Raw genomic sequence first — 25,817 nt, 5'->3', positions numbered from 1 at the left:
GGCTTTTCAGTCTTTGAGAGAGAGAAGGTTTCATTTGGTATCAACTGCAAATACAAACAGCTCCCTTGCAAGCAGAATTGGTGACAAAATACACAGGGTGAATTATCGCATACTTTTTAAAAATTATGCACCATTTTGTTACCCAAAATGTTGGTTTCCTTAAATAGAGAAAACTGAAAAAATATAGATAAGGGTGTGCTCACAATGAGCCGAATAAAAAGAAGTAATGTCCCATAAGGTAGAAAATCTAACCCCTCAACGTCTCGATTGCTGTCTGTGCCCCTTCCTTCCTGTCTGCCTGGCTACTCCTACATTCTACACCACCAACATGTCGGTCCACCCACGGCCTCCTGCCACCTATCCCCGTCTTCCTGGGTCCTCCCTGCCATTCACAGAGGAATTTTCTGAAGCTAGGCTTTGATCAGTACACACGGGTAGGATGAAGACAGCTTTTCTGTAACAGAATTTATCACACACTCGTCCCCTTTGTTCTGTCCGATCAGACTGAAAAGCAACAGGACACCAAGTCTGGTTTAATCTTGCTTGCCCACACCTCCCCAGACCAGTCCTTAATCTAGAAATAGCATAGCTTTTTCATTATATGCATTTTCATGAACTTTCTGAAGGCCTCTTGTATTTTTTTTATTTACACCAAAATAAGTTTATCTTTTAATTCCATTTTCCATGAACCTTTTCAAATGTCCTTGTATATAAACAGAGAATAATCACACACACAAACATACACACACACACACACAAACATATACACACTGATTTAATCAAGTGCATTTTTGAAGTAGAAATCATGAAATCAAAAGTACTAGCTGGTTTAGTCACCACCAAACCATAAGAGCAAAGATCAGTCAGCGTCAGCCTTCAGAACATCAACTTCTATTTTGGTTCCAAAGTGACTTCCCAACAGACCAGTTGTTTCCACATCCTTTAGAGTCATCTTCACGTTGAATCTCAGCTTCCCTCTCCTTCTCCCCCTCCTCACCTCTCTGGGTGTTCTCTGGTCTTTCAGGCCTGGTGTGAACTGAGCAAACCTCAATTAGCTAATGAGGTGCCCAAGACCAGTACCAAGATTGTCTCTAAGGGACAGCCAGGTCATTAACTACCGCCATCAGTGTAAATTTACAACCTTGCCTACCACATGGAGGGCAGGATGCTGTGAAGTTCTGCCAACCCTTCGGCTGACAGGGACACAGAGAAACGCTGGCAAGGCAAAAACAGAAGAAATTAAAAATATGCTTCAATCTATAGGCTCTGTTTACCTTTGTCTTTCTTTAGTCATATAACATTAAGGTAAAAGGTCATATCCCCACTGAGATATAATTTATATTTATCTTTTATTAAATAATTATGGCATGGCATGAAGTTAAATATTACGGAAGATAATCAAGGGGGAATTCAATAGAGAAAACTCAGACATGAGAATTTCGTCTTTGCTATACATAGAATGTCTTAATCCTCCACTGGGAGTCATTCGGGTTTGCTTAAGGAGTTTAATAATACACATTTCAACTGCCACAGAATCTAAATCCCATTTGGATCAGCCTTGAAAAACTTTCATCAATACCCTGAGATTTCATAATATTTCTCCTGAGAGCCTGGATCTCAAGTGTCATTTCTCATTTTGATCGGGAGTATAATATATGAGGTTACTTACATATCTTGGACCCAACAAATAGATATAAACTCTAAGTCATGTGTGAAGGGTTTCTTTTTTAAGTAAATAGTATTTAACTAAAAATATCTACTGGGAACCATTCATTTGGGGGAAAAAAGCTGGCTGATACTCAATATTAATTTTCCCAAAGGATTAGTAAGACACATAAATTCTGCATGATTTTCTTTTTCTTTTCTTAAGAGAATGTAGAGACCAGATCATGCTAACCCCAGATTATGGTTCTACTTCCGTTTCCCAAAAACATAGAGGATGCTGGCTTATTCAGAAAGGGGTTATGTTAGAGGTCCAGTCAGTCCTCAGCAGCGTGGCATTGACTTTGCAGGCAGGAGGTCATTTAGCCCTTGAGCCACAGGGTTACTAGCCACAAAGGCCTGATTGGCTTCCTCGGCAGACACGTGAGAGGAGAGGAGCAGCATGGTGGACTAAGGGGAAGTCAGAGCTCCCAGCTGGGTGGCCACTCCAGGGATGTTGCTCATCCACATCACTGGCCTGCTTGCAGCTTTATTCTTCAGTGAGTCTTCACATGGATCCTAGGATGGCCGCTAACAGTAGAAATTCCAAGTGTCTGCACATATGTGCGTTTATCTGCAGAACAGGGTCTTCACTTCGATCAGATATTCACAGAGCCCATGGTCTACTTGGGAGTACAAGCCCCCAGCTATAAATTCCAACTTTAAAATGGAAGAAACAGTGGAAAGAAATCACACTCTGCATTCTAAAAATATAAAGTCAAAGAAACCTATAATCAGGGTAATGTGTCTCTAAAGAAACCTCGATTAGAAGCTGGAGTTTGATATGAGGAGAAAGTGTGTATATGGGTTACTGGTCATGTGGATTTAGCCAAAGAGAGTTGTTCTCTGTTGAAGGGAAGGAAGGCATCAAGCCACCTAGCTTTGGGAGGAATTTAGACGAGATCAGGCACATTCAGGGTGATATGGCTGGAGACTTGGGAGGAATTCAGACACGCACAGACAAGCTCCTGACCTCGGGCTAACCTAGGGACTTTTCTGTTCGCCTCTTCTATTATCATCTCTGTGCCTTCACAGTCCTTTCATTCTCCTATAGATTTCATGAAGTCTGCCTCCCATGTACTATGTTTTGGAGTCTCCTTTGTCTCCTTCTTCCTCTGCACAATTTCCTTATCCAACTGCTACCTTCTGCCCTGCTCCTCATGTGTTGGACACCCAGGAGAATCCCTCATCTAAAATGCTTGGAACAAGAAGTGTTTCAGATTTCAGGTTTTGAAATATTTGCCTATGCAAAGTGATGGGACCCAAGTCTAAACACAAAATTAACTTATGTTTCTTATACAGATAGCCTGAAGGTAACTTTATACAATATTTTTTAGTTTTTTCCTTTTTTATAATTTTTTATTTATATAGGATGAACAGATTTCACATGGTTTATATATACAGATTTAGGAGCATAGTGATACTTCCTACCCTACCCTCCCTCCCTGCCTCCCGTCCACCCATTCACCCTCCTTCCTCCTTTATTTCTTATTCGTTCTTTTAATTTTTATAATGGCATACTTTCAGTTTATTTTATAATCATAAGCTTAATCTTCCACAAAGTAAAGAATTCAACATCTAGTAAGAAGACAGAAACACTATTTCTCAGCAGTAGCAACAAGGGCTGTAAACAATTATCAAATCTCAAAATGTCAATTTTGCTCAAATACATTTTTTGTACTCTATTAGTTACCACAGATCAGAGAAAACATATGATATTTGTCTTTGTGGGACTGGCTTATTTCACTAGGTACAATGGTTTTGAATTTTGATTTTGACAGATAAAATGAGGTCAGGTATGGAATTTTCCTCCTGTGGCATCACATCTGCATGCAGAAAGTTTCCAGCTTTGGAGCACTTTGCATATTGCATTTGGGGTTATGGAACTCAACATGTAGTAAAATTATATCTATGTCAAATTAACAATCTAATGTTTCTGAATTTTGTTTTCTTGTAGGATTTGATGGTGTCGTAGAGATGTAGCTGGCCCTTTCTCCAGATGTGTTTTCGATTTTGACACTGACCAGTGACACCACCTTTGTCCAAGCACTTTGACCAGGTTGCTGAATTAAGTTATCTTTAGCCTTGGTTAGGCTGAAATGTCTCCCCATATCCATCTGTTTCAATGCAGCCAAAGTTCAGTGTCAACATTTAAAAAAGTGGAACAAAGATAATATAGGAACACATTATTGGGAGGTGGTACCTGCCTTTGTGGACATATGAAAAAGAATACGAGGAGAGAATCAAGAGCACACAAGTGAAAGATTAGACTGAAGCCTTTGATATTTAATTTTAAATGAAATATTAATTTAATATTTAATTACACTTTGGTTTCCAGAAAAACTGTAGCAGCAAGACAGATTGTTTGAAGAAGATAGTAATATACATGGTTAAGGAGACAACTGTAAAAATTAAAGATAAATTTCAAGGGTAAATCTAAATGCCACAATGGAGCAGTTATGAATACGCTCCTGCTCTCTGTAATGTGTATTTAGAATATTATAGCAGAGAGCACCAGTCCATTAAGGGGCTGGGATGTCTCCAGTGAAACAACAGCCTCCTGTTCAGGGGCTGACAATGGAGACGCCATTCCTCAGACTCAGCTGAATGATGTATTGGAATTTCACACAAGGTGGGGGTGTGAGCAACTTCTATAAAAGTGCAGGCCACCAGGAGGGCTATTGATTCAACCTGTTTCTGGTCTGCACAGGGAACAATTGTACACGGGCCAATGTTTGATGTCTGAATTGGGTATTTTTAACTAAAAATCAGATTCATTTCTTCAATGGGATTTTTTTTTTCAAGATAATGCTATCAGAAAAAAATGCAAAGTGGCTGAGCTATTAACATTTGAAACTCAGTTTGCACATCTGTGCAGTGCAGCTTTATGGAGGGAGAACTCCACACCTTGTGCAGAGCCTTGCAGAGTAGGCAGCCTAGGGTGTGATTTGGGGGTTTGTGGAAAAATTCAGGACTCCCATTTCTTCTCCCCATGGCTACCTGTTCCTATTGAGGAAAACTCTCTCCCAAATAATGAACAAGGGTATTTAATCAACACACATGGGGTGTATTTTTTTCCCTAGCTAATATAAAAGATAAGAAGTACACAGGTACTTCAAAAAGTTTGTGGAAAGCAGAACTGAAAAGTTTGTTTTGAATAAAAAATGCTTGCAATCCATGTATACTTTTTATATACCCATTTTCCACAATCTTTTTGAAGACTCATTCATGTGTGATTTCAAATTTTTTCATAATCTTACATTTTCATTTTAATTTTCCATGAATCTTTTGAAGAACTTTACATTTTAAGGGAGAAACTTGGTTAACAAGATTTTGGTTTCCTCTCTATCTTTGTTGACGTCTAAATTCAACTGCACACCTGATGAAGCATCTACTCCATACCTGATGAAGCATCTACTCCACGTGCACCTTGGCCAAGGGGGCCCAGTCAATCTCCCCTGTCCCCTTTGTCCTTTTTAATTTTTGAATGTTTCCCCCTTACCCACCACCTGCAAAATTCCATGCTGTGGGACTGTCTTAACCTTCTCTGTCTCCTATAAAACCCTGATTTCTAAACTAGATTGCAATATGAAGGGCATGATGTAGCTGGCTTTGGAAGAAGAATTCATATTTTACAATGGGACAGAAGATGCACAAAGAGTCACCACTGATCAAACAGCAACGAGGGAGGAAGCCTAGAACTCATGAAGGCTTGCAAGTCTGCTCCTACAGAGCCTTTCAGCAGTGAACGCTGTTTCTACTTTTATATGTGGTGACACACAAACCCTTGCATATGTACAGAATTTCACATTACCAGTAAAGGGAGTATATCCCCATTTATAAGCTAGAAAATTGTGCACAGAATAGTTCACTGAGCTTCTTGAAAATTGGGATGCAATTCCTGGCCCCTTAACTCCATCACTGTCTTCTTACCACCCAACAGCAACCTCCCAGGCTGCCTTCCACCGCAGCACCAAGTTCTTCAAGGTTAACAACAGTGTGGATTTTGTATTCCTTTGCCTTCTGCAATTTTACTTACTCAAGGAGACTCTACAGCACTTTATGAAATTCAAAGCACCTCACAGGCTCTACATCTAGCACATTACACAGAGAGGGAGAAAAATTCCCATTTTGCCATCTAGAAAACCAGGGCAACAGCAAGGCATCATCTATGGCCCCCTTCTCGCTCACTGGCCACAGCCTATTCTCTAGGCACTTCCTCAAATTAACAGCAAGGAAGACAAGGCCGTTGGCATGTGCCTAGTAAAACTACAAGACAAGGGCAGATGGCCCTGGTGTCATTTCTTCCAATAAGCTCTTCATTATTAGGAAGTAGAGTAGGTTAGTGGTTAAGGACAGAACTTTGAAATATGACAGCTTGGATTAAAACTAGCTTGGTGACAAGATACAGGTGACTTAATTTCTCTAAGCAGCAGGCCCTGCATCTGTAAAGTTGAGATACTAATAAAACTGTCATCAGGGGAAAAGGTGGTGATGATCGGGGCTCATAAGGAAGGGCCTGGCCCTACATGCTCAACAGACAACAGATGCAATGACTCAATTATTTTCCTTATGTTGTCCTTACTAGTTTTGTCTTATGATAGAACTTATGGTAGATTTAGCTGGCCATCAGATGGGTAGCCCATATCCTGCCAAGAACCATGGGAACAATGGCAGCACTCATCTACCCTTGTGTCTTCAACGACCTGCCATCAGCTCATGCATCGCACTGTATCCCAGACTCTGAGTGGTGCAGATTTAACAGTTATAGACATCAGCACTTCCACCCCAAATGCTATGCTTCTTTCATCCTTTCCCTGAAGACCTGCAACCACCTGAAGTCAAGATAGCCAAGAAGAACCTGTACAACAGGTCATTTTGGCTCCATTGGTGCCTTTACTAGGATGATTTTTCTGTGCTGCCAGCTCTTTGAAGAAAAGTCTGTGATGTCTGGCCAGCATCATGGCACAGCCAGTTAAGCCATCATCTGAGATGACAGCATCCCATATGAGTGCTTGTTCGAGTCCCAACTGCTCCGCTTCTGATCTAGCTCCCTGTTAATGCACCTGGGAATATACCAAAAAATGGCCCAAGTACCTGGGCCCCTGCCATCTGTGTGGGAGACACAGGTGGAATTCCAGGCTCCAGGCTTCAGTCTGGCTTAGCCCAAGCTGTTGTGGCCATTTGGGGAGTGAACCAGTAGATGGTTCTCTCTCTCTCTCCTTCTCTCCCTATGCTCCCCTCCCCCCCGCCCCGTAACTCTGCCTTTCAAATAAAAATTAGACAAATAAGTCTAAAAAATAATAAAACGTGGGGCCGGTGCTGTGGCACAGTGGGTTAAAGCCCTGGCCTGAAGTGCTGGCATCCCATGTGGGCACCAGTTCGAGACCCGGCTGCTCCACTTCCTGTCCAGCTCTCTGCTGTGGCCTGGGAAAGCAGTAGAAGATGGCCCAAGTCCTTGGGCACCTGCACCCATGTGGGAGACTGGGAAGAGGCTCCTGGCTCCTGGCTTCAGATTGGCACAGCCCCGGCTGCTGCGGCCATCTGGGGAGTGAACCATAGATGGATGATCTCTCTCTCTCTCTCTCTCTCTCTCTCTCTGCCTCTCCTCTCTCTGTGTAACTCTGAATTTCAAATAAATAAATCTTTAAAAATAAAATAAAATGAAATGAAAAGGAAAGCCTGTGATGAGAGTAGAGCAAGGATCCCCTCCTCTCTAAGCCTAGGCTGGCATAATGCCCCTTGGTCTCAAACCAGACCAAGGCAATTGGACTTTCCTGACAAGATGTATTCCCATGAAGCTGCCAATTTCACAGCAGCAAGCTGCATATTAGCACACCTTGGTTGGAGGAAAACAGACTCCCAAAGCCACATGGATGAAGAAAACATAATTTTTTCAGAGCTCTGATGTTGTCTGCACTTTGCTTGGCAACAGCAACCATGGGGAACTGATTATTGCACTTTGCTAATTATACCGGGTGTATCTAATAGGGCTTGGGTTCATTATGGTGACGCACACTTGAACACAGGAACTATCAATGGTCGGGCTATGGGCCACAGGTGTGTGTGATGGGGCAGGGGCTGAAGGAGGCCTTCTTCCTGACTCTTGTTATATGGGTTCTCTTCTGGGAGGTTCCACGTAAGAATAAACACTACAGCGTTCGTGGTGAAATGGCCCAGTCTCCCAAGAAGCCTTAGATGTGTGAAATACTTTACAAGCCGGCAAGTCTCTGCAACAGTTTCATGGGCAGAACTCAGGTCTCCCAAACTTGTTTCTTTGTTTAGAATACAGATTCCAGACCTTCCCAGAAGAGGACAATTTGGTATGTCTGGAATGGTGCCAAGCACTCATGATCAGTTGAATTAGGGAAACACTTATAGGTATAGTATTGTGGGGAGCAAACCGGACTAGACTGTTACTGGAATTAGGACTTATTCTATGCATCTGCTCTCCCACAATATGGCGCTGGGAGAGAAGTAAACAGCTTCCGCACAGCTGCCTCCAGTTCAACCAATTAACTGTAGGACTTGCTCCTGATTGGAGAGCAGCGTACTCAGCCGAGTTGGGATTGGCGGAGGAGGACTATAAAGGAGGAGAGAGACGGCATGCACCGGGAACATCTATGGGGAACATCTAAGGGAACCCGTGCAGCCCCCGAGAGAGCCGGCCGGCGGTGTGCCGCTCCCCTGCGGAAGTGGGGAATGCGGCCAGGGGGAACTGCCCTTCCACGGAGGTGGAAGGGATAGTAGCCAACCCGGGAAGGACCAGCAGCAAACCCGGGGAGGGCCGAGCAGACGAAAGAACAGCGCAGGGTCCTGTGTTGCTCCTCCACGAAGAGGGGGAGCGACATAATGGTGCCGTGACTCGGATAGGAAACCTGACTCGGATAGAAAACTTAGGACGGATATGAAACTTAGGAGGGAAGAAACGGGAAGAAGCAGGAAAATATCGGAGAGAGAGACTAGCAAACAGCCTAGGGAAAAGCCGGACGAAAGAGGTGCCGGAGGAAGCTATTGAAAGCCTAGGCATAGACTCGGATACGGACTACGGGGGGAAGCTGGGAGAAATCTCTAAGGTCGAAAGCGAAAGTGAAAGCTAGAACAAACAGACTCGGACGCGGACTGTGGGGAGAGGCCAGGAGAAATGAGGGAGGAATATCGTTGGAGGAAAGCTTGGGGAAACATACCGGGTAGAGAAAAATGTTAGGGAAATTGAAGCCGCGGGGGGCAGGCCGAGGCGGAGACGAAAGCCACTTTGGGGTTCTCAAGTTAGCCCGGGAATAGGGGGCGAAAAGTTGAAACCAGAAGCTGAGACGCAAGCCAGATTGGGATCCGTCTGATTAGCCCGGGGAGCAAAGGACGGGAAGCCAGATCGTGGGGCGGAGACGTACGCTGGGTTGAATTCGCCAGGCTAGCCCGGGGAACTTAGATTGAATCCTAGTGGCGGAGACGCAAGCTACGCTGTGTTACTCGCGGAAGCCGCCGCGTGCAGAGAGAGCACGGGGCGTGAATAGATAGGGAACGGGGCTGGCGTAGGCCGTGGTTCAGACGCGAAAGGGTTAAGCGTGGAGACCGCGGACCGCGCAAAGCCGGGAAGCCGCGCAGAGAGGCGCGCGGGCTGAAGCGGCGCAGAGCCGGGAACCCGCCGGCGGGGCGAGGTGCCGGAAAGCTGCGGGGATAAGAGAAACAGAAGTTTAGAAGTAAAAGAGAAATAGGAATGTTGGCAGACAGAAGTAAAATGGGAGAAATAGAAATGCCCGGAGATAGAGAAATAGAGAAAAATAAGGCCTCCCCTCAACATGCCAATTAGAAGGCTTGGATTCGGTCTGCCTGATTTAAGGCGGTAAGCGCCAGCAAAGCTCGACCAGAGTATGAGCTGCAGGTCACCGAAGATAGGCACAAACCAACACTAATAAGTCTCCCCCACAATACGGCAATGAGAAGGCTTGGATTCGGTTTGCCTGATAGGTTTTGTAAACACCTGCAGGCAGTTCTAGCAGAGCAGAGCATGCGCTGCAGGGCACCGAACACAGGCACGCATCAGCGCCTAAAAACCTCCTCACAATGGCGAAGAGAGGACCCGGATTCGGTTTTCCTGATTGATAGGACTTGTAAGAGCCTGTGGCAACTCTAGCAAGTACAGCAGAGTGTGTGCTGCGGGACACCGAAGACAGGCGCGTATCAACGCCAAAAAATAAAAAGAAAGGGGGATCTGTGGGGAGCAAACCGGACTAGACTGTTACTGGAATTAGGACTTATTCTATGCATCTGCTCTCCCACAATATGGCGCTGGGAGAGAAGTAAACAGCTTCCGCACAGCTGCCTCCAGTTCAACCAATTAACTGTAGGACTTGCTCCTGATTGGAGAGCAGCGTACTCAGCCGAGTTGGGATTGGCGGAGGAGGACTATAAAGGAGGAGAGAGACGGCATGCACCGGGAACATCTATGGGGAACATCTAAGGGAACCCGTGCAGCCCCCGAGAGAGCCGGCCGGCGGTGTGCCGCTCCCCTGCGGAAGTGGGGAATGCGGCCAGGGGGAACTGCCCTTCCACGGAGGTGGAAGGGATAGTAGCCAACCCGGGAAGGACCAGCAGCAAACCCGGGGAGGGCCGAGCAGACGAAAGAACAGCGCAGGGTCCTGTGTTGCTCCTCCACGAAGAGGGGGAGCGACAAGTATAATTAGTGCCAGAGCTTTATAGATGAAGAAAAGAAGGCTCAGCGAAGTCAGGTGACCTGACAAAGGGACAAACAGGTAAGTGATGACACAGCCAGCTCCTGAGAGCAGTTCTTCTGGCTGATTGAAAATGCATTTCCTCCTGGGCCCCATCCTGCCCAGAGAGCTCACTCTGCCCCCAGCAAAGTTCTCTAGGTTTCAAGGTTTTCTTTTCCTCTGGGATCAAGACAATTTTCTCCATTTCACCTTTGGAGCTCAGTATTTTGTCTAGGCCTGCAGTGGCCTTGGAGCACTGTCTTGGGTGAAGCCCAGATGTGGGAAGGAGGAGCCAACACCCTAGGCGCTCAGTGGCTGTGGTCAGTGTTTCAATTCCAGCCCTCAGGAGGCTGGGCCAATGGGAAACATTGTGGGTCTCCTCCCAGGGAAAAGGCCTTGACTTTGCAGCTGACTGGAGCCAGGACTGCACTCTGGGTCCAGCAGTCTCATCTTCAACCACCTGCAGAACTCACTGCTTAAGACTAAGTTAGCTTTCTGTAGCAGAGTCTGCCCGTTCAGTGGGAAAGATAAGAGGCCACGGATCCGTTTCCTGTGGGGCCTGAACCCCTGACTTCTTGGTCAACAGCAGCTTCTTGTCTCTACTAACGTGAGTAGATTTCGGCCCAATAACCCACAAGGTCCAGGGTTTTCTAGAGAGTGACCACTCTCTGAGCCAGCCTACACGGTGCTTGCATTTCTGATTCCTTCTCTGGTTGTCAGAGAACTACTGAGTCCTTGCTCCTCTCATACCTAATTGTCTCCCCAGGGCCCTTCCTTCTCAAGGGCGACCTTCTGGAAGAAGCGTCACTGACTGGTTGGAAATCCTTTCTTTGTACCTAAAAAAGCAAGTTTACTAACATGTGCCTTTGGTATTTAAACACATTTGACATTGATTTTACATCATATTTTATCCTCTGTTTTAATTAAAATATTTAATTTTATTAGAAAATAATAGATATAAGCAAGAAACATGAAAAATAGAACTCAAATAATACCAATGGTCACAAACGATCCTTAATAGCATTAATATTTTGTATGCAGGCTTCCATACTTAACTTGGAACAACTATTCTTTTTTTCACTTATAAAAATTGGGAATGTATACTGTTTTAAGATTTTTTTAAAGCCTTTATTACAGATATCTTTCATGTAAATAAATATACACTCATGTACTATCTTTAACATCTGATAGTGTAAGGATTGCCATTATTTATTTAATGAATCCCCTAATGGACACTAGGATATGTGCAATTGTTCACTGGTATAAACAGTGCTCCAATGATCAGCCTGCAGGCAAGCTCATTAATTTCTAAGTGTACATTCCTAAAAGTAGAATTGCTGGATCAAAGGGTACATGTATTTTTAAACTTGGTATCACCCAGGGGCTCTCCTCTGACCATTCACATTCCTACAGTAGTGTGTTAGAAACTCCTCACTTTCTCAGAATTTGGCCAGTCTGGATGTTTTAATTTGTTTAAAAAAATAGTTTGATAACTTGTAGGGAAATTATATGATTTTCTTGTTGTCTTAATTTGCATTTATTTGATTATGAATGTGTTTGGGATTTTTTAAAATGTCTATTACTTGACTGAATTCTTTCCTGAATTAAGTCCAATTGTTACTTTCTAGCTGGGATTTGTCTTCTGGATTTGTCTCTGGGGATTTGTCTTCTTAATTTTTAAGAAATCTAATGTGTTTACTTCCTTATCTACAGTGTAGAACATAGTAGTTAATGAATAGAGATAAAATAAATTTTTGCTCAACAGAGGAATGAATCCTTTTTAAAAAATTAAATCTGATCTGCTTTTTTTTAAAAAAATTTATTTGAAAGGCAGTTACAGAAAGAGAGAGAGGAGAGAGGGACAGAATCCTCCATCAGGTGGTTCACTCTCCAAATGGCCTCACAGGCGAGGACTAGGCCAGGCCAAAGCCAAGAGCCAGGAATTCCATCCAGATCTCCCACATGGGTGGCAGGGGCCCAAGCACTTGGGTCATTTTCTGCAACTTCCCCAGTCACATTAGCAGGGAGCTGGAGCAGAAGCAGAGCAGCTGGGACTCCTGGCGCTCTGACATGGAATGTCCACATCGCAAGCGGTGGCTTACCCTGCCGCACCATGGTACAGGCCCCATGAATGAACCTTTTTTATGTGTAAAACACTATTCATTCAGAGCAAATATGCCCCAGTTTGTCCTTTTTCTTTTTTAAAAAAAATTTTTCCTGGTACTTTAACATGAAAAAAATTTGGTTTTTATGCAAATCATATCCTTTCCCTAATAGTCTCTGTTTTTATTGTTAATGTCAGCAAGGCTCAAGGTTATAAGGGTTTTTAGACTCATAATCTTTTGAAATATCTATATTTTAATACTTAATTTGAGCTGGCGTCGCGGCTCAATAGGCTAATCCTCCACCTGTGGCGCCAGCACCCTGGGTTCTAGTCCTGGTCGGGGCTCTGGATTTGTCCCGGTTGCTTCTCTTCCAGTCCAGCTCTCTGCTGTAGCCCAGGAGTGCAGTGGAGGATGGTCCAAGTCCTTGGGCCCTGCACCCACATGGGAGACCAGGAGAAGCACCTTGCTCCTGGCTTCAGATCAGCACAGTGTGCCGGCCACAGCGGCCATTGTTGGGTGAACCAATGGAAAAGGAAGACCTTTCTCTCTGTCTCTCTATTTCTCACTGTCCACTCTGCCTGTCAAAAAAAATTACTTAATTTGAATATGTTTCAGATGATGATATGAAATGAGAAATCTAACTTTTTCTGTGAATGCTTAACTAGCTGACCCAACACACTTGCTAACCATTCCAACTTTACCACATTGCTCTGAGATTGCTCCTTACACACTGGTACCTACATATTTACACACTGAATGTGGGCAAAAACAATTTAAGTTCTCTGTTCTGTTGTACATTTCTGTATGTTCTTACAAAACCCCATATTCTTTTAATTACTGAAACTTAAAATAGGTTTTAATGTCTGGCAGAGCAAGGCCCTCTCTTTTTTCAAAATCAAGGTCCCTATTTTAGCACCTTTCCTTTCCAGGCAAACTACTGTAAAGTTCCCCAAATATTTTGTTATTATTGTGATTGGCACTGTGCTAAATTTATTCATTAATCGACATCTTTACAATATTAAATCTTCCCACCTCTCCTTCAGCTGGAAGTATTTTGTCCTTCCTCTGAACTCCCTCAGCACTTTATACCTTTTAAAAAATCACTTTCTAAACTATACCCACCCAATTTTTCAACCCTGAAACCTGAGCGTTGTCCCCTTCCCTCCCCTCCCAACCCTCACCCCATCCAATCAATCATCAAGTCCCGTCAATGCTGCCTCCTAAATTTCATCCACTTCTGCCTGTCCCTGCTGCCGGCACTGTGGACCAAGCTGCCATCATTTCTGGTCTGGGCCACCACACTGGCCTCCAATTGACCTGCCTGTATCCACCCTGGCTTCCAAGCCGATTGCTTCAATGCAGCCAGAGCAACATCTTAAAAGATGAATCTGATCAGGACAATATTCCTGCAGCTCCCCATGACACTTGGAGAGGAGCTGAAAAAAAAAATGCCTTAGTGAGACTTGGCCCCTGCCCTCCCTTCCAGCTTGATCCCAACCTCTATTTAATCCATTCTTTCACCTTGCCTGTTGTAGTCATCAAATACATCCCATGCTGTTTCTTACCCAGGGTCTTTGCACACAGTTTCCCCTATTAGGATTGTTTAAGGTATCCCCTATTATCTTAGTTTAATAAGACTCAATTCCCTGGACATATATTCCCAGCGTCCTATATAGCTCCATTTTAGTGCTCATTACATGCTCAATTCCTTCTTTAAGTCAGTCTCCATGGTAATAATAAAAGTAATATTAATAATAAACACTTTTTGGGCCGGCACCGCGGCTCACTAGGCTAATCCTCCGCCTTGCGGTGCCGGCACACCGGGTTCTAGTCCCGGTCGGGGCACCGGATTCTGTCCCGGTTGCCCCTCTTCCAGGCCAGCTCTCTGCTGTGGCCCGGGAGTGTAGTGGCGGATGGCTCAAGTGCTTGGGCCCTGCACCCCATGGGAGACCAGGAGAAGCACCTGGCTCCTGCAATAGGATCAGTGCGGTGCGCCGGCCGTAGTGCGCTGGCCGCGGTGGCCATTGGAGGGTGAACCAACGGCAAAGGAAGACCTTTCTCTCTGTCTCTGTCTCTCACTGTCCGCTCTGCCTATCAAAAAATTTAAAAAAATTAAAAAAAATAAAAAAAATAATAAACACTTTTTGAATAATAAGAAGTAGATCATTCTCTACCCATGCTCTATCTGGCTTTACTAGTTTATAAGAGCAGGTGGTTCAAGTGTTAGGAATTTTGTGACCTTGCTGATGTCACAAAATTGCTTGAACTCTTAGCCGGCGCCGCAGCTCACTAGGCTAATCCTCTGCCTTGCGGCGCCAGCACACCGGGTTCTAGTCCCAGTCGGGGCGCCGGATTCTGTCCCGGTTGCACCTCTTCCAGGCCAGCTCTCTGCTGTGGCCAGGGGGTGCAGTGGAGGATGGCCCAAGTGCTTGGGCTCTGCACCCCATGGGAGACCAGGATAAGCCCTGGCTCCTGCCATCAGATCAGCGTGGTGCACTGGCCGTGGCGGCCATTGGAGGGTGAACCAACGGCAAAGGAAGACCTTTCTCTCTGTCTCTCTCTCTCTCTCTCACTGTCCACTCTGCCTGTCAAAAGAAAAAAAAATTGCTTGAACTCAGCCATGCTGAGAATATTTGCACCACAAACAATCAGCAACTGCAACAAACCAATACTTTGATTTAATATCCCTTTGCCTGGAGAGCTTGTAGGTTGGTAGACTTTTCCCGTCCACCACTGCTCCCAAGCACTGTGTCACTTAGTCCTCACTTTACCTCTGTGAGGTAGGTACCCCATTCTATAAGAGGAAAAGAACAATTTAAGAGGCAAATCAAACTGTGAGTCCAGGCAATCTGACTCCAGAGCATAAGAAGTTCACTTTGACATCACCACTCTCTATTGACCAGGAGAGTTGGTGATTTGTCCCCGGTATCCCCAACACATGGCACAATGTTGAGTACAGTGTGCACACTTGGCGAATATATGCTCCACAGAAAAGTCAATAACGTCACAGCACACTGGGAACAACAATGACACAGCACATCAATAATGCCACAATTTGCCAATACTGACACGTAACCATGTTACACAATATCCACCGTTTCCACGGTTACGTAGGCTCCTCTTTTGCTAGGCACTGTTTCCAAGAAAAAATAGACCACAGAATCCTCCCATTCATCTCACCAATTACTACATTGCTTTCAAAATATCACTGTATTGTTACTCCTCTAGGAAATCTTCCCTGATTCCCCAAAGTTAGTCATTCCCTCTTCAGTACTCCTGCAACCTTTTCTGCCTTTACACATCTTATGGGACTTAACTAATCATTGTAATCAAGAAGTAGCTACCTCTTCTTCCAGAATGGTAAGCTGCTGCAGGCATATTGATACTACTGGTTTTGTATCTTGTGCATAATTTGTGGCGTATGTTTATTCAATGAATATATGGATTATATTGGTACCTCAGTCCTACTTTGCAAGATGTCAATCTAATTGGTGTAGGGTCTAATCTAGGCATTGGTGATTTAACATCTAGCCTGTGTGAGGACCTCTGCTTTCAAGGGAAGTATACATACACATGTGCACACACACAGGCACTCAACACCTGGCTCTAAATGTCTAGAGCCCCACTGACTAGTGAGATCTTTCTTCACTTCTGTAGAGAGAAGAGAATTCTACTAGAGTCCTATTAGAGGTTCTAATAGGATTGCTATTATACCTACTATCTGCCAGAGACTGTTTCAGTACTTATTGTCTGTGTCCAGGGGGCATCTTTTAAACATCAGCAATGCTGGATGCCCTATTAAGGGAAAAATGTCCTGAAAAGAGACCCATTCTTCACTGACTTCAAGGTTAGCCTATGCTCCTGGTTTCCTCCCACCCTGACCATTCTCCCTGGCTGTCTTCACAGGTTGCTCCTTAGCATCCTGGGTCCTACATGTTGATGGCCCCAAGCCAGCATCCTTAGACTTCTTCCACCCTTAGCTACCCTCTCTTCCATGGCAAGCTCATCCAGCCCTGTAACCCTAAATCCTGTTGAGATGCTCACAGCTCCTTGGTTCAACAGCCTCAAGGTCTTCCCATAGGAACTCCTTGCTCACCTTCTCTCCGGCAACTCTCCTTCTACCTCACAGGTCCATCCCCACTTCGTAGTTTGTCATCACACTGTGTTCTGTCTCCAGGACAGCCCCTCAAATATTCATGGGCTTTCAGAGACTGTTCCAGTGACCACCAGTGAACCAAACAGAAAACAGCCCTGAGGAGCTCCCAGACAGAGGGAAGTCAGTGTGAATGGTGAGGAGATGAAGTTCAGAGAGATACAGAGGCAGGCATAGATCCCCATGGTTGTCCCCCCGAGGTCCCTTCCTCCCTGACCATCCTGAACAAAGCCTTTCCTCGTCCCCCACCCCCGTCTTTCACTCTCTGAAATTATATCATTTATTTTCTTTGGTGTCTGTCTCCCCTCTAGAAGGAAAGCTTTATTTACCTCTTTTGCTTCTACAACCCAGAGGCCAGAGTTGTGCCAACCCACGGTATGCATGCAATAAATACTACTTTGAAGGAATGGATGTGTCCCTTTGGGAGTTAGTAGTAACTTTTTTATTGTGACTGCAATAGAACCTTTCCTAGACTCACACATAGGAAAATAACACTTGAGGTGTGTTTACCACAGGAGACAACATTCAAAGGCAAAATTCTAAATAAATACAGCTAGAAATTAGTTTTCCATACATTCCTATATGATAACTAACCAGACACTTACACATCAACAAGAGAAGGAGGCTGAGTCCCTCCTGCGCCTAGGTCAGCTAGGTTAAGATCTAGTGTAAGTCCTCCAAAATGCATTGCCCTAGCTGTTGAGCCAGCTTTGCATTCTCCTTATGCAAGCTTATCTCACATTGTCACCTTTACACATGGGATTCCCGTAGCCAAAACATTCTTTCTTCTTCTCTTTGCCCATCTAAGTCTTCCCTATCCATCTCCTCCTTGACAACACATTCTACCACTCAAATTCACACTAAACTCTCTATTCCTGAAACTCACGTTCCATTCATTGGAAATACCAAGAATTTTCCAGCTGTTCTGTGTAATATACCATTGCCTCCTCCCAAAGTTCCTACACTTCCAAGAAGGGCAGGGACCATATCTTGTAGGTAACCTGTACCTTCTACATCAAAAAAGCAGTGTATACAAAGTAGACATTCAATAAATATTGGGCTGATAGATGAATTTTAATTTCATAAAGTTTTAAAATAATTTTAGTCACTGCAGCAAAATTGGGCAACTTTCATGATTTTTAAAGTAAACTCAATTATAGACAGCTCTAATATTTTTTTATCCAATTGCTTGGATAAAAAAGTGTCCTAATGAGTTTCCAGTAGAGTTAGATTTCTAAGGGTATATTCCTGAAGTAGGATATCTTCCAGATTATACAGAAACTACTTAAGTAAAATACAAATGCAGAATTGAGTTTACACATCCTGTGATAGTAGAAAGACCTAGAAAATTAGAATGATTGTAAAGTGCAGATACTGGGAAGTAGAGTGAAGGTGAACCAGGAGTCAGTGTCTCCTAGAACATTTTCTCACCTACCTGTGTAAATAAACCTTCCTGGGGCTCCTTTGCAGAACTGTTTGGATTTGTAAGATAATGTCACTTCTACTACTCCAGGGATGTGCCGAGGAGGAGTCTGCACTCGGATGGCATGAGGGGTTATTAGCTGAGGTGAGAATAGGAAGGGAAATAAGATGCCTGTTAGACAAGCCATCACCAGGGACTGTTGACAGCCTTACATATTGATTTAGCAGTCTTCAAGCCCAACTTAGCACTGTTACTGATCTTTTTGTAACATTTTTCATTTTTTCTGATCATGAATGTAAAATATACTCAATTTGGGAATTGCAGAAAAATATTAACATCACATAACTCAGATTCAACTAATATTAATATTTGGTGTGTTTCCAGTATTTTTCGATGAATGTGTTACATAATTAGCGTTTACAAGGCATAAACACTGCTGTCTTGAATTTTTTTTCTACTTAACATCATAGCATAGGCACATCACTTTTCCTGTATCATTAAAAATTTTTCAAAACATGATTTTCAATGGTAGAATTATACTTCATCATTCATTTTGCTAATCTCCTATATCCAATATCTAGACTACTTCTAATTTTTCAACATTTTAAATAATGCTACAGCTACAATGAATACTATGTTTTTAAAGGACTCTATCCCTGCAATTATCGTGACTTTTATGTCTTTTTATCCTTGGTGTGTTGCTCATAGAAGGTACTCACCAATGTGTGTTCATGCTATTCATACTGCAAGAATTACTAGTTTCTCAAGAGCAAAATAATCTTTGGGCCAAAAGGAAATCTGGAAGGCAACTTGTGTTTGCCTACCTCACTCCATACAAGCATGGTTCCAAACACTACTTGGAGGCCATCAAAAAAGTTGTCCCCGATAATGATGACCATGGCTCCTCCTGTGGTCCAACCTTCACTTGGGCTAATGGCTTTGATGCAGGGGGTGGCTAAGGAGATAGGAGAGAAAAAGTCAGCTCTGCCCTTTGATGATGGAAATGTATAGTTTTGGGAATAGGCTGCCTTTGGTATTGGTTATTCTAAGAAATTCACTTTGAGTTTTGTTGACTTGTCATCCTTCCCTAATTGATTGTTGGTTTTTAACCAGAGCATTAAGGCATAATTAGTTGATCATAATGTACAAAAAAGTGAAACATTCGGCTAACTGTGCAAAGGGCATTTTTAAAACCCTGGGGTTTTTTTTGCCTGTATTTTTATAAGTTGATCTCAATAGAAATGTGTAAATCCCTTTTCTTCCCCCGCCTCCTCTGCCCCAAAATGTTAAGATTTACAAGGCTTGTTAATGTGCTAGAGAAAAAAAGAAAAAGCAACATGTACCATGGCTGAAAGTTTTTTCAGCACTACCCAGAGACAATTTCTAATCTCTCTCTCCTAACTGTGTAGGTAGGATTTTCCTCCCTTCTTCCATATGTTCAGGCCTCTGGACTTTACATCCCAACAGGAACCCAATATGGTTTTCAGGCCATAACTAAAGTCAATCCATCACTCCATTTCCAAAGTTGACAGGGTCAAAGGTGGAGGAGAACTTTGGCAGGACTCCAAAAACATGAGCCCCCTTTGAACAGCCAGTCAATCACATCCAATCAGTCAAAAGAAACTGGAGGGGTTCCTAGTTCTGAACTCTGAGATTTTCTTCTCCCCTTTCAGTGCCCACTGTGGGAGAATTAACACCACTCCAAATTCTTCACTGATTCAATCATTTTCTTTCAGTTCATTAATTCCTATTTTAAATGATATCAGATACATTTAAAGGGCCAAGTTGGGTTAGGGGTTGGTAGGGAGAATACAACAAAATATCATACTAAAATAGTAGCCTAATTTGGCCATTCATTTTATATTATAATGTCTTCCTACACCAGTGAGTCAGGTAGTGCAGAAGGAAGGGAAATAACTTAGATGGAATTTACTTAGATTTGTCAGTTATCTTCATCGATATACTTTAATTTTTTGGACAACTTGAAGTTTAACAGTTACTGGTATTTCTAATTACTTTAATGCACTTGGAAAACTACCCAGAACAGTCCATGATTTCTTCTTGTCCAAGCAAACAAAAATCAATTAGTGTCAGTTTCATTCTGCACATTGTTTTGTTTTGCCCACAATCTGTTTAAGGGCACATCTGACACTTATTCATACATGTCTGGCACTGTAATGTTCCTGTTTAACTGAGGTGTCATAGGCCTACATTTGCCTGAAATGCATATCCAGCAAAAAGAAAAACACAGAACTGGATGGAAGCGACTGGGAGTCTAAGGGACTTGAGTATTGGCTGGGAGCTGAGAGGGGCTTACAATAGAACAGGCTGGAGTCAATGTTTACAACTTAATTTAAAAACGCACATGGTTTTGTGTATTTCCTCCATTCTAACTCTGAGACATGAATTTGAAATTCAAATAAGGACATTTGCGGGTAACTTCATCTGTCCACCATTCTCAGCCCAACAGTCCTACCTTCCGATGGGTCAAGTCTTCTTGCTCTCCGTCCATGCTTGGAATTGTTGTGAACAAACATGTTGTCAGAAACAGCCAGCACATGTCCATCCACATTGACTGTTGTTGACAATACAACCTACGTATTTAAAGTTGAAAAGAGAGGGAGTGATAGGGTTAATTTCATGTAAATAGTAAGGGCCCCACAATTCTGTTTTGATGCACTTCCGTATGGCAAATGGGAGACAAGACAGAACGTCAATGAAGAACAGGCCACCTTTCACCCACATGCTGCCATGTATTTGTATTCAAACTGTGCCCATGTAGTGACGCAGGGAAACTGGCCATCTGAGTGCTGCTTCCAGAAACCTAGTTGTCATTCAAAGAAATGGACCATCATTCTCATACAAGAGCCTCTAGCTGTGGCCACCACAAGAAGCTGAACATGTGTGTTCTGGAAGCTAAGCTGTAAAACACCCGCTGGGAGGTCACTGTTCTAAGCTTGGGGATGGCTTCTTGCACATCAGATAGGCCCAGTGGTCATGCCGGGCAGCCAGACTCTGGCAGCTGTGCTGCCTATGATGTTCTTGCCCTCTTGAGGGCAAGGGCAGAGAAGCTCAGAATCTGGGTAAGAAGATGAGGTTGCTGGAATTCACTGTTCAAAGTACAGGGCACTTAAACCAGAGGAAAGGGAGGAGATGGGTATGGAGTAGTGGAAAAATGTGAGTTTGGAGTCAGATAGAATTAATTCACGTCCCAGACTTGCTTCTTCCTGACATGTAGCCCTGGACAAATTACATAACCTTTTAGAATCTCAGTTTTCCTTATCTGTAAGACATAAACAAAACTGCCTCTCTCCCAGTGCTGAATGAGATTCAATGAGAATAAAATGAGATAATATCTAAAGCATTCAGCACAATGCTTGGTTTGTGCCAAATCTGGGTGAATTTGCATCCTAATTTGCTTCACCCCTGTCTGGTTTGATCAGTCAATCAGACAGATGACATGACTCACTGAGATCTTTCCATAGTCTGAGCTCTGGGGAAGGCTCTAGGAAGAGCTACTTCTCTGCTACTTCTCTGCTTAGTTGTGCATGCTAATTTTCTTGACAAAGGAACTCATTATAGACGTATTTCTGCATATATATAAACTTCTTGAGGAAGGGCATCAGATAAGTACTTAATGAAGAGTTGTATTTAAAAGAACTACTTTTGGGGCCAGTGCTGTGCAGCAGTGGGTTAACACCCTGGCCTGAAGTGCCAGCATCTCATGTGGACATCGGTTCTAGTCCCGGCTGCTCCTCTTCCAATCCAGCTCTCAGCTGTATCCTGGGAAAGCAGTGGAAGATGGCCCAAGTCCTTGGACTCCTGCACCCATGTGGGAGATGCGGAAGAAACTCCTGGCTCCTGGCTTTGGATCGGTGTAGCTCCGGCTGTTGCTGCCAGCTGGGGAGTGAACCATTGGATGGAAGACCTCTCTCTCTCTCTCTGCCTCTCTTCTCTCTGTGTAACTCTGACTTTCAAATAAATAATTAAAATCTTTTAAAAAATAAATAAAAAAATAAAAGAGCTAGTTTTGCCTACTCCAAATAAAGTTTGATGGCATTCTAAATGTTCTGTCACTCCTTCCTTACTCATTAAATGAAGAGGGGGATAGGAGGATGCCAGCCGTGCCTTGTCTTCTCATATTAAATAATTAGATGGCACTTCAAAAATTTTTCCTTATGAATAATTTCAACAAACAAAACAGCACAATAGACCCCAGCACCTATCACCCAGGTTAAGGACTGTCAAAATATTACTGTTCTTATCTACACCACCACCCACTCCATTCCCCTAGTCTGTGATGGTGATGATCACACATTGGGTGTTTTGCATTAAGTAAAATTGACAAATACTGAAATGCAGAAATTTCAGCTGCACAATGTACATCATAATCACAATACAGAATATCCCTATCTCCTCTGAAAGTTATCTCATATCCCTTCCCAGTGAATACTATTCCCCCTGCCACAAAAGCAACATTCTTCTCATCTTTTTTGGTCCTAAGCAGCATTTTAGATGGTATTTAAAAAAATCTTTATATATTTAGAATGGAATTGGTTTGGAAGAATCCATGAAACCCACAGACCCACAAATCATTTCATATATATCCTCACACCATAGGCATGGTGACAGCATATGTGAACTTTTACATGGACATAAAGTTTTAATCATTCAACCCAACAGATATTCATTGAGTTCTTGCTACATGTCAGATATTATGACAGGCTCTGGGGAGTCAATGAATAAACTTAAAGGAACCTCCACGGTCATTCAGAAAATTATCATCAGCATAATTGCTCACAATTCAGGGATGCAGCCTGTCTGGCTCTGGGTCTGTTTTCAATTGCGTCCATGTTAATATGTTAGAGTCCAAGAAAAGTCCTTCAGGGGAGTTCCTACCAAGTGGTGGCAACCATAAGACAGCAACAGCCACCACGCTCTGCGAGGGCAATGGGGCACAAGTTCTTCACAGAGTGGTCTTGAAAAGCCCAAGAGCACACGACAGTCACAGGGAGAGGCTGGACCTCACGGTCACAGGCTTAACAAGGTGAAGGTTGAAAGCAATCCCCTGCAGTCATGTGCACCCTCTGAAAATCATAGGAGAAAGGTGAGACACACGAGCAGTCAAAGCACTCTGACAAACTGTGTGTGCGAATGAATTCTCAGACACGACTGTCATCTCTGGAAAAGAGCAAAACAAAACAAAAGTGCAACGAAGTTGTCTCAGGGTTTAATTCTTAGTGAATGGGACTCGGCACAGTGAGGAGAACCCCTGCGCTGACTTGCGGATTATGTGGATGTAAAGAGCATTCTCTCTGCGACCACTTTAATTCGTTCCACAAGCTTCTTGTCGTGCTGTCCGTTAACGCTCCTCATGCATTTCTGCCACAAAATATGGGGCTTTCCTTGAGCCAGCTGATTTCATCATTGTTCATTTGGGTGGAGTGAGACTTAGTTCCAAAGTGAACATTTCCCGAATGACATACCCTGATGGTTCAGATGCACTTCATTATTTTCTATTAACAATGGAAATAAATTTTAATCTCTTGCTGGCTAGTGCTGGCCTCTCATGACAGCAAGGGAATTAACCTGAATTATTTCAGTGTCTGCAAAATTTATTACAAGATTTTAAATTATGTCCAAATGTATGTGCGTGTGCCTGGATATATAGATAGAGAGACAGATACAGATATGAGGCAAGTTCTAGTTTTTCAGATTCCAAATATCTTAAGACTGCTACATACCTAGAAGAGCCTGCCAATTAAATTGAATTTGGAAAACATAATGAATTTAATTCACAAAGTCCACTACGCTATCAGACATGTTGGGCGGTTGTGACTATACATGAAGACGCACACTTAAGTACTGACTTTTCCCTACATTCACACTGCTTCCAGAAGAATGGACCACATTCTGGAGGTGAGGATGCATTTGGTATAGTCAGAGCTTCAAATTTAACTCCCCTCACTGTTTTCTGATGAACGATGACAACACTGATATTATTCTATTCAGAGAAGTTAAAATTTCGGAATGCTTTAAGACTAAAGGAAGTGGAATGTGCATTCCAACATCATCTCACTCCCAGGCCTTCCCCTTCCACAAGCCAACTTCTTTCCCCTAGTGAGTATTTCCTGGGTCACAAAGACTGACCCTTTCCATCTGGAATCAATCAGTCAACCCCTGACAACTTCCTGAAACACCTCACTCCATTTCCTGTTCTCTCCCCCTTCTCGCTTTCCCCCTGGTTTGCCTCACTCTTCAAAACTGCAGGCCACAGCAGCTTAATGTTAGAGGGTCAGGCACAGTTAGACTCCAAAACACTACACAAGGACACCTTTGACCTTCAAAAATCTTTACATCTTAGCTAAACAAATCAAGGTCAACATTTCTTACCATTACCTTGTTAACTATTTGTATGCATCTTTGCCAACTGTCTTCTGATCATGTAACCATCAGTACTACTTGTTCTCCAAAGATCATAAACTGATCTGCTTTAAAAGTAGTTAATTTAGCATGGATAGAAGTTGCCATTTAGAGGTACCTAAAACTAAAAATCACCAGGATCATAACAAATTACAGAAGGTAGTCCACACAAAAGAAGTTCCACGCCTCATCAATGTCTCCTGTCACCTAAACCTGATACCTCCTCTTTTCTAAGGCTGTCAGACTCTCTTGGCACTGCCATTCTGCTGGCACAGCCCTAAAGAATGCCAATTAGGAATACAGATGTCCATAATTTGTGTGGGATAGACCCTGGTTTTTGCTGCTGACATTAGTGACAACTTTCATTTATTTCTTCTAGTTGATATAACTGTATTTCAGCTCAAAGCCCCAGCAGTAAAGTCAGCAGACCTGTATACGAAGACATTGTATGGAGTAGCCCTCCTCAACGGACACATTTCAACACAAAAGCAACAACCAATTTATTTATGACCAGGTACCTTGAAGCCAAGTTTGCAAGAAAGAGAAGTGTGGGATCAACTGAGCCTGCGTGCATTTTTTTTAAAAGTGAAAGTGGTTTTTGCTTGCTGCCATCCCTTACTTTGTTTTGATCTGATCATGAATCTTTGGTGAGGCCAGCTCCGTGAGCCTAGAAGTGATGAGTGACAGTGGCAGGTTTCATTTTTAATTATACAGAAGGGTAAGTTGGGTATTCAAAAATAGGAACATGAATAAAATGTTTTTATCTCCCCTTGAAAAGTATGAGAAAGTTTTAAGAATAAAATTTACAAATGTGTTAGCAGTCTGCTAAAAGGACTCGAGGAAACTGGTTTTCTCAAATTCTATTTTTCTTTTCATTACCCAAAAGTTCTCCCACATCCCTCACTCTAATAATTTATACAAAGCAGCAGCTGAGTTGTAAAGAGCTCTTTCCTTCTCATAAAGGGCCACTGTGGGAGTTACCTTTTAGGTGGACACGTCCGTTAATCTGCCCGTTCAGCTAATTTTCCAGCAAAGGAGCTGGTTCTTTGGTATCAGCGTGATAGCTGTGGCATGAAGGCAGTTACCAAACTTCTGCCTCTTTCTGAAATATTCTTGGATTTTTGGAACTCCACACTTGTGTGTGTGTGTGTGTGTGTAACGTTTAGGCTTCTCAGAGTTCTAACTATGATTTAGTTGAATTACATACGTCAGAGGAAAGGCCAGCCTGAGCCTTACTCAAGCTTGTCTCAGCTCACACCAGGTGTTCCTACAAAGACCCTAAGTCTCATACAAGGAGGTGA

At 43.2% G+C, this 25,817-nt stretch overlaps 1 protein-coding gene across 1 annotated transcript in view; it reads right to left on the bottom strand.

The window, feature by feature from the left end:
- EBF2 (EBF transcription factor 2) overlaps window positions 1-25,817 on the bottom strand; it is a 208,503-nt gene that overhangs the window by 28,538 nt on the left and 154,148 nt on the right. The window contains exons 8-10 of the mRNA XM_051831968.2: window positions 20,570-20,687; window positions 18,918-19,048; window positions 18,106-18,232 (exon numbers count right to left, since the gene is read on the bottom strand). Of these exons, the coding sequence (XP_051687928.1) occupies window positions 18,106-18,232; window positions 18,918-19,048; window positions 20,570-20,687 (376 nt within the window). The remainder of the gene's footprint in view (window positions 1-18,105; window positions 18,233-18,917; window positions 19,049-20,569; window positions 20,688-25,817) is intronic.

The sequence above is a fragment of the Oryctolagus cuniculus genome, chromosome 2 (assembly GCF_964237555.1).
Source record: "Oryctolagus cuniculus chromosome 2, mOryCun1.1, whole genome shotgun sequence".
NCBI classification, from domain to species: domain Eukaryota; kingdom Metazoa; phylum Chordata; class Mammalia; order Lagomorpha; family Leporidae; genus Oryctolagus; species Oryctolagus cuniculus.
This window is presented reverse-complemented; position numbering and strand designations above follow the sequence as displayed.